General features: G+C 31.2%; 1 protein-coding gene across 4 annotated transcripts in view; it reads left to right on the top strand.

Moving 5' to 3' along the window:
* Positions 1 to 14199, top strand: part of DENND1B (DENN domain containing 1B) — a 373059-nt gene that overhangs the window by 270004 nt on the left and 88856 nt on the right. For all 4 annotated transcript variants that reach the window (XM_069074484.1, XM_069074485.1, XM_069074482.1 and 1 more), the window contains 2 exons: positions 1605 to 1650; positions 7336 to 7437. In XM_069074484.1, the coding sequence (XP_068930585.1) occupies positions 1605 to 1650; positions 7336 to 7437 (148 nt within the window). The remainder of the gene's footprint in view (positions 1 to 1604; positions 1651 to 7335; positions 7438 to 14199) is intronic.

The raw sequence follows: 14199 nt of genomic DNA, 5'->3' as shown, positions 1-14199 counted from the left end.
AGGAATGGTTGTGCAAATTGTTTGAGAAAAGGAAAACTTTGCTCTTCTGCCCCATTTTGAATGAAGGGTTACTCTAAACAGTATTCAAGGATTCTTTAAAATATAGTTGTCGGTAATTATTCTGTAAATTAGAATCCTGTGCATTTGTTAAAGTCCATGTGTAAAAACCTATCCATTCTCAAATAGGCATAATGTGTATAATGTATTGTTTTTAAAATGTAAAGTTACAAGTTTCATTTTTGTCCTTGATCTCCTCCATTAGAGTTTAGGGCAGCCCATGGCGCAGTGAATAGAGCAACACTCCTGGAGTCAGGATCACCTGAGTTCAAATTTGGCCTCAGACACTTAACACAAAACTAGCCATGTGACCTTGGGCAAGTCACTTAACCACAATTGCCCTACCTTCCCCCCTCCAAAGCTTAGCCAGAGTGGCTTCCCCTCCTCAGATGCCTTAAGGCTACTAAGTCTCATGATCAAGCCAAGTTCTCAGTGGAAGGAGCTGAAGATTTCCTAGCCCATCTCATTAAATGTTCACCACTCAGGGTCTAGTTTCACTTGTCAGGGGAGTTCCCTATTGAAAAGAACACACCTAATTTAAGGTGTTTCAGAGTCTCCCTTGGCATTTTTGGTTACAGAGAGAAACCAATGACCACCAATTTATAGATAATTAGTTATCCTAATTAATAAATTTATTCTAAATAGCTGAGAAAAAAGTTTCATTTTTGTATTTCATATTAAATATTGGTGCTTTAGATTTAAGACTAAGTCCATATCCACTAGCATTTATTTCAAGCATTTTTAAAAACATCTGAATAATTTTTCAGCACAAAAATAACATTGGTATCAAGAGAAAGCCTGAGATAAAATAATTTAAAAGTTTAAAAGAGGAGAGAGACTATAGTAGCACAGATGGAACAGTGACAACAGATAGGAAGCAATGGAAGCAATTAAAATAACACAATGATTCTGTTATCTTATTGGAGCAGATAACTTCCTCTATCAGGGCAAATCATAATGTACCCACATCATTAATAAGAGTAAACATTTATTAATCATATTTTACATTTGTATAGAACTTTATAGTTTACAAAGTACTTCAGGGGAAGTGGTGGTGAGAGAAATATATATTTTAAAAACAGTGTATATGCTTAAAATATAGTCTATATTTATGGAATTAGAATTAGATTTAATGGAAAATGTAGTCAAAAAAAGAAAATGACAGTTGTTGGTTAATTGGTCTATGGTAATGTGCATTGTGCAGAAAATTATTCTTGGCCTATGATAATGGGCATTTTGTAGAAAATAAAATTCAGCTCAGCTTGTGGCCTAGTGATGATATTTTCAGGTAAAATTTTCAGTTTTTAAAAATGTAATGTTCACAATGGAATTCTTGCTCTTCCTTCATGTGTTTCCTAAAAATCTTTGGTTTAATGAATCCTAGTTAATAGAGTTTGACTTTGTTTTATTGACCTTTCAAGATAATTTTTAGTGTTTGTAAAACACTGATATAAAAGAGCATTTTAATAAATATTTCTATAGGTTCTTAGTTACTTATACTAAAGTTTGAGTTTTAATATGGTGTATATATGTATATTTCAATTTAGTGCCCCAATGCCATACCTGATTGGAGTTCACTCCAGCCTCATAGAGGTAAGTATTTTTTCACTTAAATTGCATCCTAAAAATTGTAGTCATATGATTTTATTTTCTTGAAAAAAAATCTTCAGTTAGTTTTGAAATAGTTTCACTTCCTGTATTTGGAGTATTTGCATAGCAATTTTTGTGATGTTGTTCCAGTACTAAGTTATTTAACATAATGACAGTGACTATTTTTCAAGATCCAAAAGTACATAAATATTAAAATATCCTGTATAAATGTTTCATGATTTGAAATGTTGAAATTTTTTCATCTTTATTGAAGTAATTTTTGTGTTCTTATTATTTCTTCAGAGTGACTTGATATCTTTTATAACTTATTTTTTAATTGATTTTTCCAAGTAGGACACATGGTGACTTATTCCTTAATAGCACATTCAGTACATTTCTTGCTTTGTGCCCTGTAATGTAATGCTTTTTATAAGTTTACTCTTTGAATATACATTTCATTATGCTTTGTTTTATTGGTTGTTGTAGTTATTTTTCAGTCATGTCCACCTCTTTGTTACCCCATTTGGGGTTTTCTTGGCAAAGGCACTGGAGTGGTTTGACATTTCCTTCTCCAGCTCATTTTACAGGTGAAGAAACGGAGGCAAATAGGGTTAAGTGATTTGCCTAGTGTCACACAGCTAGTAAGGATCTGAGGGGAAATTTGAACTTAAGGAGATAAATCTTCCTGATTCCAGGCCTGGCCCTGTACCACCTAGTTGCTCTGCTGTTATACATCCTTGCTATCTAACTGTGGGAACTTTTCCTATTTTCTAAATGTGAAGTATTTTGGGGGTAGGGGAGTGGGAGGGTGGTTATAATTCTCTTCCATATTTCTTAACAGAAAGAACATCAAATTGACAACTGGCAATTTGAGTCAACTGGGTAGTGAAATACATGGCTTCTTAATTATGAGACTTAAAATGACTTCTTTCAAGATTGGCATCATAAGGGGAGGAGGGAAGAGAGCACTTTATCACTATGCTATTCTTTTTTTTTATTCCAGAGTCTAAGACTTATCCCCTGGAGTTTATCAGGTGTTGATATAAAAACTAATATCTTGCAATCAAATTCTTCTCCAAATGACCTATTCACACAATTCTCCTCAACTTTAAAAATTAATTTTATCTATTATAATTTCAGTTTACTTAGAGTTTCATGTTCTCTGCCTATATATCCCATTCCTCAATTTAGATGAATCTAGAAATTCTCTTTGCTTATTCCAAAGTTCCATTTGGCGATTTTTACAGTGGAAGACCTGGCTTATGAAATTTGCTGCTTGCTCAGTTCTAGGGCAGTGTAGGTCTTTTTGTTATTTTTTTCTTTTTGAGACATAATGCAAGGCCTGAAATGTATAATTTAGCAATTTATTTATAGTAGATATTATTTTAATAATAGCTAGAATATATATTGTGTGCATATCATTGTTGTTCAGTTGCATACAACTCTTTGTGACCCTATTTGGGGTTTTGTTGGCAGATATTGGAGTGGTTTGCCATCACTTTTTCTAGCCCATTTTAAAAGATGGTGAAACAGAGGCAAATAGAGTTAAGTGACTTGCCCAGGGTCACATAGCTAGTAAGTGTCTCAGGCCAGATTTGAACTCACAAAGATGAATCTTCCTGATTCCAGGCCCAGCATTCTATCTACTGGGCCACCTAGCTGCCTGTATGTATATATACACACATATTTTTTCGTGTGTATCTACATACACACTGTTTTGTTTTTGTTTAACACACAGTTAAGTTTTGTAAAGTGTTTTATATATGTTATCTCATTTCATCCTTACAACATCCCTGAGAGTGTTAGTATTAGCCCCATTTTATAGATCAGGTAATTGAGGCTTAGAGAGGTTAAGTGATTTGGGCAGGGTCACACAGCTGGTAAGTCTCTAAGGTAGGGTTTTAACTAAGGTCTTCTTGAGTCCAAATCTGGAATTCTACTTCGCCATCTAACTGCATTTAATTTTGTGGTAATATTTCATGCATTATTTCCGGTGACAGCATAGTTATCATCTTTCCCCAATTAAATGTTAAGTAATAAACTTTTTATAAAGCTTAAAATCTTATTAAATGTAATGCCTTTAGTTTTTATTATTTTATATTGTATATTTAAAATTAATCATGCAACTGGTATGAAGAAGAATGTGTCAAGAAAAATTTTATAAATCAAAACATAAATATGTAGGAATGACCTCTAGTGCATTTTTTTAGATTGTTCCAAGAAATGACTGACTCAGGATTCTGAATCTTGTGTGGCATTAGGTTAGTTACATAAAGTATAACCTTATTTTGTTGTGATATCAGTAGCAAGTTGCTAAAGATGCATTTTTAGATTCAGGAATTTTGTCTGGACACTTATATAGCATTAACTTCTTAATTGATATAATGGTATGATGTCCTGAAAGATTATATGGTTTTTGCCATGCCAATCTTAATATAAAGCCTTCACATTTTATTTGTCACATGATAGGATATGCTTTATATTTACCTTAGAACAATACAGAAATATAAAAACTAAAAAAATTGCATGTGAAATTGAATTATAGATATTGCTGCTTACAAACATAATATTCCTGAGTTTGGAATATTTCCTTGCTTTGGGCTGCAATTATAACCTATTTTTTTGATGAAGAAGAAAATCATTCTCTTATTATACACTTTATTATTTCTTCAGATCAGCTCTAAATTATCTCACCATTTCTCTAGAGATATCTAAACCTAGTTACCCACAGAAACATGAAATTTATATAGCCCTTTATGAATCTTTCCTTTGATTATTTTATATGTAATTATGAGGAAAAGAAGACTATGGTTTTACATGTTCACACAAATTTGCTTCCAAAATAAAAATAAAACAGGCTTTGTGTGTTTGCTTTGCCCCCAAAAACAAGACTAGGGAAAACAGAACAAATTCAAAGAGACATTGGAGATATTGGCAGTATGCAAGCAGGTACTACAAAGGTGTAGTTTTGTCTTTCACATTACAGAGTAATAAACAAGCAACTATAAAGGAGAAGGTTGACCTGTTTTCAGAAGGACAGGCAATTGTTGGCTTTGTGTCATTTATTGCCATTAAGGCATGTTTGCAGAGACACATTTGCAGGAACATTTTATGGAAGCATTATGCCTTAGATTATGTGTGAGAACAACTGTCTACTTAAATACTTGAGGTTCCTTCCTTTAAAATATATTCTTTTACTTATTTTCTTTATATGATATTCATTCATTAGTTCTAAAGAAGATAGCCATTTCTTTTCTGTGCCTTTTATCAGAAGATCACTTTTTCTTCTTTTGCTTAAGTAAATTCATTTGTTTTCTTCACTATGTATGAGCTTTATGTAAAAAGGTCTCTGTTTTCCTATTTCCTTTTAAAGATGGTAAGAATGATTGTGGATAAAACTAGGTAAAACATAAATACCAAAAACTATTTAGACTTAAATGTTATAAAAAGAAACTCAAATCATGTTTATATTTTCTTTAAATTCCTTTAAGTTAGACAGGCTAAAATATCTATTGATATATGTAATTTTATTTCCATTTGTGAGTCCTTCAGTTTAATTTGACAGCTACCCTTGGTAGCTTATAGGTACTAGTCAAATAAGATTCTAAAGAATATTGTCTACTTCCTTGCATTTTATATTACTTTATGCCATTTTCATTTTTTTCAGAACCATTTGATTCATTATAATGCTCCTCAGTTAACCATTTCTGTATACTTCCTATAATTCCCAATTTTAAACTTTTTTTAAAAAGCACACAAAATTTCATAAACAGCATTTTAAATTATTTTAAGGAGACTAACATTAAAAATGAAATTATTGTTTTCTTTGACAAATTTTCAAATACGAATAATTTTATTATCTGTAAGTATTATATTTGGACACATCAAAATACTGCTAATTACGTTCTTACTCAGATATATTTATTTTATCTTTTGCCAAGAAAGCAAAGGGGCTAACTTTGTAGACTTTTAAATCTTAGCATTGCTACCCAAAGTTTCACATTTTACTGACTGATACTCCCAAGAGAGAAGAATATCTTAATTTTCATGATATTATTCTATTGAAGAGAGTTTTTTAAAAATGTATTTGACAGTGTGGTAGAAAAATTCGTCAGTAAGTACATTTCAACTTACAAAAAAATTTGGTCACTCATGACTTGGTGCAGAAGATTGAACCATGCATTTTCAGATAAACAGCATTTTTACTTGGGAGATTCGTTCTTGGCTTAACTTTTTTAATTGGTCCAATCAGTTTATTACATGAAACATTTAATAAATGTTTAACATTTATTATATTATTATAAAACTTAACAATTTTATTGTAGTGTCTTGGGAAAATATCATGTAAGATTTCCCAGTTCATTAAGGACTTTTTATACTTAGAAATGCTGAAAAAAAACCAATAGTACAACTTAGATGCACCAAAAAGTAGTATTCATTGCTACAATTTTAAAAAAGATGACAGAACAATTTAATTTAGTAGAGGAAATAAAAGGAACTTGTGAATTAAAGTTTTTGCCCAAAGTCTCAACTGGTTGGACTATTTTAACAAAAGTAACTGAGTCACCTTATTATTTCTTTAAATCTTCTTTCCCAATGGTCAGTCTGATAAAACCATGTCAAAAATATTTTGTTGCAACACTTATGAATATTATTGCTAACCGTGAGTTTTATGTTCATTTCTGTTCCCTTACCCCTCTTTTTGCTCTTTGATTTCTCATCTTCAAGATACTTTCCTAATCACTGTGTGCTTAATCCATTAATGTGTTGATTATTGAGCAGTTTCTTTTGGGGGGGGGGGTTAGCATGTTAATGCAATGTATTCAAAGGAAGAGATAAATAGCACATATTTCGAATTTTGAAATTATACCCCCAAATTATAGTGCGCGTGATTGTTTCAAAGAAAAATTCATAATTGTAGCAAAGTGGAATTTATTGTTTTATGTAGAAATTTATGGTATGACATCTTTATGAATATTTCAAATGTGAGCAGCTTAATATTACTTTTCCCTAAGCATTACTCTTATTTATATATTTCTCCAAGTCCTGTGATGATTTTAATTTTCAATTCAGTTGTTTTTGTTAATTTCCTTAGATTATGAGTTTTCAATGTGTTTGTTAGTGGACCCTCTTTGGCATTCTGGTGAAAGCTATGGATACCTAATGTTTTTAAATGCATAAAATAAATATGATTACAAAGGAAAGCAATTTTATTGAAATACAGTTATCAGCTTAGAAAAATTCATAGGCCCATTTTAAAAACTCTTGTTTCACATTTTCATTCAGTTGTTTGTAAGGGGAAAGAAATACTGGCATTATACTTTTGCATCAAAGTTTAAAGTCCTTGATGTTTCTGCAGTATGATTTATGCATATCTATTTTATAAAGCTGTATTATGATTTCCAATTTAGCAACTGCTAGTTCAAAATAATACAGTAGTCCCAAATTAGAGCATTTTATTAAAATGCATAAATGAATCTTTGAATATAATTCTTGCTAATTCATAATTTTTAAAGCTTTCTTAGGTGGAAAAGAGAACTTTGAAGAGTTTTTAAAAATATAGCTAAATTCAGCTAAACTTATTACCTTCTGACTTAATTTAATAATGATAATCTTGGTTTCCAAATTCATATTGTGCTAAGTAAAAGAAAATGTATTTATTCATAGTTATATGTGTTTTTTTAACAGAGAGTGAAAAATAAATCATTGGAGGACGTGGTTATGTTAAATGTTGACACAAACACTTTGGAAACACCATTTAATGACCTGAGTAACCTACCAAGTGAAGTGGTAAGTCTGAAGGCTATTTCATAATGGGTGTGTAAGCTTTTGTCAGGGTCTTTGAATTATTAGTCGTTATTTTTGCCCTTTTTTTTCACCTGATATAAAAGCAAAATTATTATGGGTGGGGTAAAGGAAAAAGCATCAGCCTTAAAGTCCATATTTAAGATTATTTTTCTCTTTTTGACAGTTGGGGAAACATTGAATGGAACATCACATTACTTATTTTAAAAGCAAGATCATAATTACAAAGCTAGCTGCATTCATTAGGCATAGCTGCTTTAGACGTAAGTCTCTTCATCTCATCTTAATCATTATATTACAAAGTAGGCATTTCTGTCTGCCTAGTGGCATGTCTTGCAAAAGAACGAGAGAGTTTTTGAAGGCAAGAAGAAGAAGGGGGCCAATTATCGGCTTTTGCTTCCCTGCCACCTGCCAGTGCTTTTCCTTTTAATTAATGATCTGATGGCACTGGTCAATATAATAAGAAATGCTTGTACAGTTGGGGTCAGAAAATTCTGGCTTTGATCTCTCTCAACTTTCTGAAACATTTATTTGTTTTCTCTAAATTATTTCAGTTTTATTTTAATCTTTTCTATCCAGCTGAGGGCTTCATGAATGAAAACCTACATTATTTGTCATATAATTTGGAAGAGCAAAGACTGCTTACTTAGAATTCTATTTGTAAATTAAACTGCAAACCCAGTTTGTCATAAAAGACATCTGATCCTTTTGAAATGACGAAAACTGTCTTTTGTCTGTAAAGGCTGATAAATTAAGTGCCAGTTTTTTTTCTGGTCTTTGATCTTGCAGAGGTTTTTTTGTCTGCAGCTCATAATGGAACATATTCTGTATTTCATGTTAAATAGTCTCTAAAAGTGCATTTCACTTTTCTCTTTCCTAGCATTGAACTGAAAAGTACCCTGGCATTGCTTCTATATTTATATGTGTTGGGTTGCTTGTCTTAGAATGGAATAATAGAATATAATACATTACATTTGTATAGAACTTCATATTTTCCAAGAGTATGTAAAATTATAGTGTTTTATAATAGTTTTTGGGCATTTTTAAATGTAATATAATATTAAAAGTGCTTTGAAATACACTGAAGGTACTTAACTAGATGAATTTTAAGATTTTGGACTCATACTAGAATAGTGATAATTATTATTCCTCCAATGTAATAGGCTGTGAAATATTCAAAGTAAAAATCTAAGCTACTAATAAATTACTACCATGTTAATGTTAGCTGACTTTGCAGTAAATTAAAACTAAACCACTTCATTGCATTGCAGGAAAATCCATGTTGAGTATATCCAAATCTAACCCAGTGAATAGTTATCTTTGTAGTTTCTAATATCTAGACTTGCTCATTATAAAAATTTTGCAGAAGCTGCTAGAAATGATTACAGTTTTTTCATTAGAAATCCATCAAAGTATTCTTCTCTGAATGGATAAAATAATGAGTGAAAATTCAGTCTCAGCTTTAGGAATATATTCTGTTTCTGTATACATTTCCCACTGTAATGCCCTCAGGAAAGAATAAGGGTGCTTTGTAAAAAATAAAGTTCAGTTTTTCTATGTTTAGTATTACAATTATTATAGTCACCTTAGTGATGATATGTCCTTTGAGAATTATGTTTTGATAGTCTTTTCTACAAAGGCAGAAAGAAGAGAAACTTCATTCTTGGTGGAACTAATTTGTTTATTAAAAGCATTCATGGAAACATATATAGGGCTAAATTACCACAAAAAATATAAAGCTCTGAATATATACAATTATAGCTTATGTTTTATTGATAAGAAATTTTGTTTAAATTTCATAAAAATATTAATAGAATTCAGATATCATAAAGTTGGGACAAAAGGTAGACCACACAAAAGTGAAAATGTAATTCATTCAGATACCTAGAGATAAGGCCCACAAACTTATAGAAAGGTCTCTTGAAGGTTACATAACTAGCAAAAACTATAATGTGAGATTAGAACAATCTACTAAAGACTAAGGAAAGCTTATCACTTGGTCCTGAAAGCAATACAGGCAATTGTGTGAACAACCCCAGTAAACTAAAATTTTTCATCAGTATTCCCAAACTACCTATCATATATTTAGAGGATATGTGATAAAAAGCATTGCGTATTGATTTGTACAATGGCAAAATATTTTAAAATAATTATATATGTTAATCTAATAAAAATATGAGATGATATTACTATGTTTTCCTGTTAATGAATGAAAAGAAAAACCTGAAAATGATTATTATTGGTATTGTCTGATATATAATAAATTACCTGAGATTTAAAATGGGTCCTTTTTAAATCATTCACCAAAGCATTTAAATAATACTTACAGGGTAGATGACTTTCTATGCATGTGAACTCTATTATTGTGTCAGATTGACCAGTGGTCTTGACTGTTCAAAGGTCAGTGGTCACAGTTGTCCTGAATTACCAGTCCTTTTTTCCTGTGGACCCTCTGCTGTGTTGCATGCTGTAATCTTCTTAATGGCTTCATTCCAATATTCACACATAATATTTTAGATTTATTGACTGTTAGAAATACTACCATGCCAGTAGCAGTTCCGCTACTCCTAAGGTTATTTCAAATTGGAAAAATAAATCAGAGCAAGGCTTTCAGGAATCCTTTGTTTTCCTTAAGGAGGGGGAAAAAACTGCTTCCTGTCTTCTGACAAGAACACTTGTTTTTAGATTTCATCATTTCATTGTAGATTTGGATCATTAAAAAAAAAGAAAAAACCAAATAAACTTTATTGAGAATGAATTTCAAAATAAATGACTTACCCAGAGTGCATTTTCATGATAAATTATATTTTTAAAATGTACCTGTGAAATTGGCGTTGTTTGTAAATCTAATGATTTGAATAAAGAAACTATTATGAAAAAAATGTGTAGCTATGACCAAATATTTTAAGATTTTGAATTAGAATGTAAAATACTCTTTCTTATTTTGAAGCAAATGTTTATTTATGATGAGCATATGTTACATGTTACATTTTATGGATATATACTTAGTTATGATTTTATGTTCATTAATTTACTGTCTTTTATTGTGTATGTGTGTTATAAACATATAATATATGTATTGAATATGGGATAATTTTAGTTTAGGACAACCTATTTAATTGACCTTTCATTTTGTTTTTACATACTGATTTCCTGAGAAAAGCAAGCAATTGCTTCCTGCATTGATGTTTAAGTTCTAAAGTTTTGCCACAAAAAGTCAATAAGCATTTATTAAGCTTCACCTTTGTGTTAGACACTATGCTAATAGCTTAGATATGAAAAAAGCCTCACAGTCTAAAAGGGAAGAAAATTGGAATACTAAATTCGAAATATATTTCTTAATTATTTCAAAATGTGTATTCTAAAAACTGATTCTGCTGAAATTTCGCCATTAAACTTTTTATTCAATTAAGTAGCAAAGTAGGAAATGCTATAGTTCATAAGTTTTGAATACTTAAATTTGGGATTATTATCAAGTCTGGAAAGTAAATGTTAGAGTTTAAGAAGAAATTAAAACTTTTTTATCTCTAGATAAATGTCCATTGTAGAGTAGTAGAGTGGTGGACTTAAGAGTTAGAAGGGCCTAGGTTAAATTCCATTTTATTTACTCACTAGCTGCATGATCCTGTGCAAGTTACTTAACTTCTTTTTTTACCAAATTTACTCATTTGTAAAATGTTGAGTTTGGATTTGATAGCTTCTCATTTTCCTTCTAGCTCTAATTCTATTATCCTGTGAAATGAATAATGACTTAAATAATCAGGAAATAAACCATATATTGTATTAAGAAATTTACATATGATAGTATTTGTATGTGTGAGAAAATGATTATTACTAATACTTTGGAACAAATTAACACTTTTTCTTCATATTTTAACCCAGAATTAATTAGTGTATCCTATAAGACAGGACAGTATTCTTGACCCTGGGAAAGGATAGCAGTTCTGGTGGAATCATAGAATGAATTGATATATATTGCCTCCTATATTTATGCCCTACTCACTGTAACATGTTTCTCTTCTTAAACCATGAAAATATGCTGTATATTGAAGAAATTTCTTACATGTTTAGTCACCATCCCTATTTTTTTCCAGTTTCATTGTAAAAATGAGTAAATATTATCTGTCAGATTTCTGATCTCTTTAAAGTACCATAATCTTTCTATCCTTATTTAATACTAAGTCAATGGCAATTGGGTGCCTTATTTTCTGGATATAAATTCCATTAACAGTGTAATTTCTTTCTTCTGATGCAAATGCAGTGAAAGCTAACTTTTCCAAAATTCACTGTAGACCAGAATGTGGTTGAAAGTGATTCCATTGTCATTGCCCAATGGGGATTAAGTTGCTAAACTTCTCAAAAGACCTCATTATAAAGTAATATCACCTGTAAAATACACAGATAGATAGATAGATGTAGATATTACATATATATACATACACACATCTATCAGCATGGACAGGAGAGGGTTAGGGTTATTATGAGACTTTCATGGGGTTAAACAGGTTTAATAGTGTTACTAGCATATGTTGCAAATTTGGTGTCAAAGGCTTATTAGCAGTGTGACCCTAGGCATGTCACTTAATATGTTTGCCTCAGTTCCTCATCTATAACAAAATGGGCTGGAGAAGGGAATGGTGAACTACTCTAGTATGTTTGCCAAGAAAACCCCAAATGGGGTCAGATATGACTGAAACAACTGAAAAACAACAATAGGATATGAAAAAAATTGTAACCAAAAAAATAATGCAAAAGATTGGGGAAATTCTGTCTGCTCCCAGTTTTGAACAGTTGCCTTCAAGACAATTGCTTATTTACAACCTCTCCCTAAGTTAATTAATGTTCTTTGATTAAAAAAAAAAGACAGTGGTTCATCTTTGAGGTTTTTAAATAAAACTTTAAAGCAATTGGGGTTAAGTAACTTGCTCAAGGTTACATGGCCAGTTATTTCTGGGTGTGGTGCTAAGTATCTGAGCCCAGATTCAATCCCCAGGTCATCCCGACACTGGGGCCGGTGCTCTTACTCGCTGAGCCACCTGGCCACCCCTAAGTAATTGGGGGTAAGTAACTTGCTCAACGGTACATGGCCAGGTGTTTCTGGGTGGGTGCTAAGTGTCTGAGCCCGGATTGATTCGATCCCCAGGTCATCCCAACTCTGGGGCCGGTGCTCTTACTCACTGAGCCACCTGGCCACTCCATTTAAATAAAACTTTTTATTTGAATGTTTATCAAGCAAATCATTTATGTTTCATGATTCTTAAGATCATGTCATCCATGTTTTCACAAATTAGATTGAATTTTATTCTTACTAAACTTATATACATACTTAACATAGTAGGATCCGTTAGTTATAATATGGATTATGACGGAAAAAAGAAAGACCTGGAAAAATTTATATTGGTTGCAGGTTTGTCTTACCAGTGCTTCGTAGCCTTTGCTTTCTAGTGTGTAGCAGTTTTTGAAATGACCTAAAGAAATGGTCAGGTCAGACAAAAAATAAGATTCATATTTCAGTGTAATTGAGAGAATGTTCTGTTTAGCTCTGGAGTCTCACTGTATCTTCAAGAAGCAAATACTGCTCTTTGCCTCATTAAGCCACACAGAGATAGTTAATCTATTTCTCTGCCAGCTCCTTTTATTTCCATGGATAGTGATTACTTTTAAATTGATCATCAATTTTACAAGCAAAAACATTTTAAAAGTGCTTTTTATCTGACTTTGATACCAGTGAAATTGAAAAAAAGCTGAAAATTATACTTTTCAGTGCTGTTTAGTTACATTTTAGGATTTGTGTTTGTATATATTCAGAAATAAAAAAAAGCCTTGCTACTGCAATTAAAGCAAGAAGATTTGTGAATTACATTTTGTTCTAAATTTCTTCCCTGCCATTTAATGCTTCAATCTCTTAGTTATAGTATTTTCAGAGATTATCATATGTATGAATCACATATATATGTATGAATCATATATATATATAAATATATGTATATATGTATAGTGGCACTTTTTATGTAGATTAATTTAACCTGATCTTCACTACATCCTTGAGTTATTAATCCTACTATTTTTTTCTTGAGACTTAGAAATTTTATTTCATGAAACTGTAAAAACAGTGATCCTGATTTCATCAGATTTCCTCTTATGAAACTCTAAAATCTCAAGTTAGTGATCTCAGTAACCAAAGCCATCTTAAAGTATTCATTTTGTGTGAAATCTTAAGTGTCTTTTGGATAGTTTGAAGGTAGATTTGAAAATTGATGACCTGTTTTGCATTGTTCCAGAGGACACACCATTACTTGTGCTTGAGCAGATACCCTTTTGGAGGTAATTGCCTAGATTTTAGATCATATTGAACAGATTATACATTGGATTTTTAATTTTCATTTTCAGGATGTTTCAGAAAAATTGAGCAGTAAACTTGTATTCATTTTCATACTCACTTTCTATTTATCTCTCTAGTTCCTAATCTGAAAATCTAAATAAGTAATTATTCTGTGAGCTAAGAAATGTATCACAGTTCAACTGTTGTAAATTAAGTCACTTGAAACGACCGAAATGTGTAGTTCAATCCTGCCTAAAACAACATAAAAGAAGCAAATAATGATAAACTCTGGGATCATTCTTGACTCTTCTCTTTCTTTTATCCTTCATTTTTAAATCAGTTGTCAAGTCTTTTTTCTCTCAAACTCCACAAAAATTCTCATGATAACTCTTACATCTGTCTCTTTTTCTCCCATCACAAAACTA

This window comes from Petaurus breviceps, unplaced genomic scaffold (genome assembly GCF_028583685.1).
Source record: "Petaurus breviceps papuanus isolate PSGF00001 unplaced genomic scaffold, PetGlider_PUasm1.0 90895, whole genome shotgun sequence".
Classification (NCBI taxonomy): domain Eukaryota; kingdom Metazoa; phylum Chordata; class Mammalia; order Diprotodontia; family Petauridae; genus Petaurus; species Petaurus breviceps.
The sequence above is the reverse complement of the archived record's forward strand: the minus strand, read 5'-3'. Positions and strand labels throughout refer to the sequence as shown.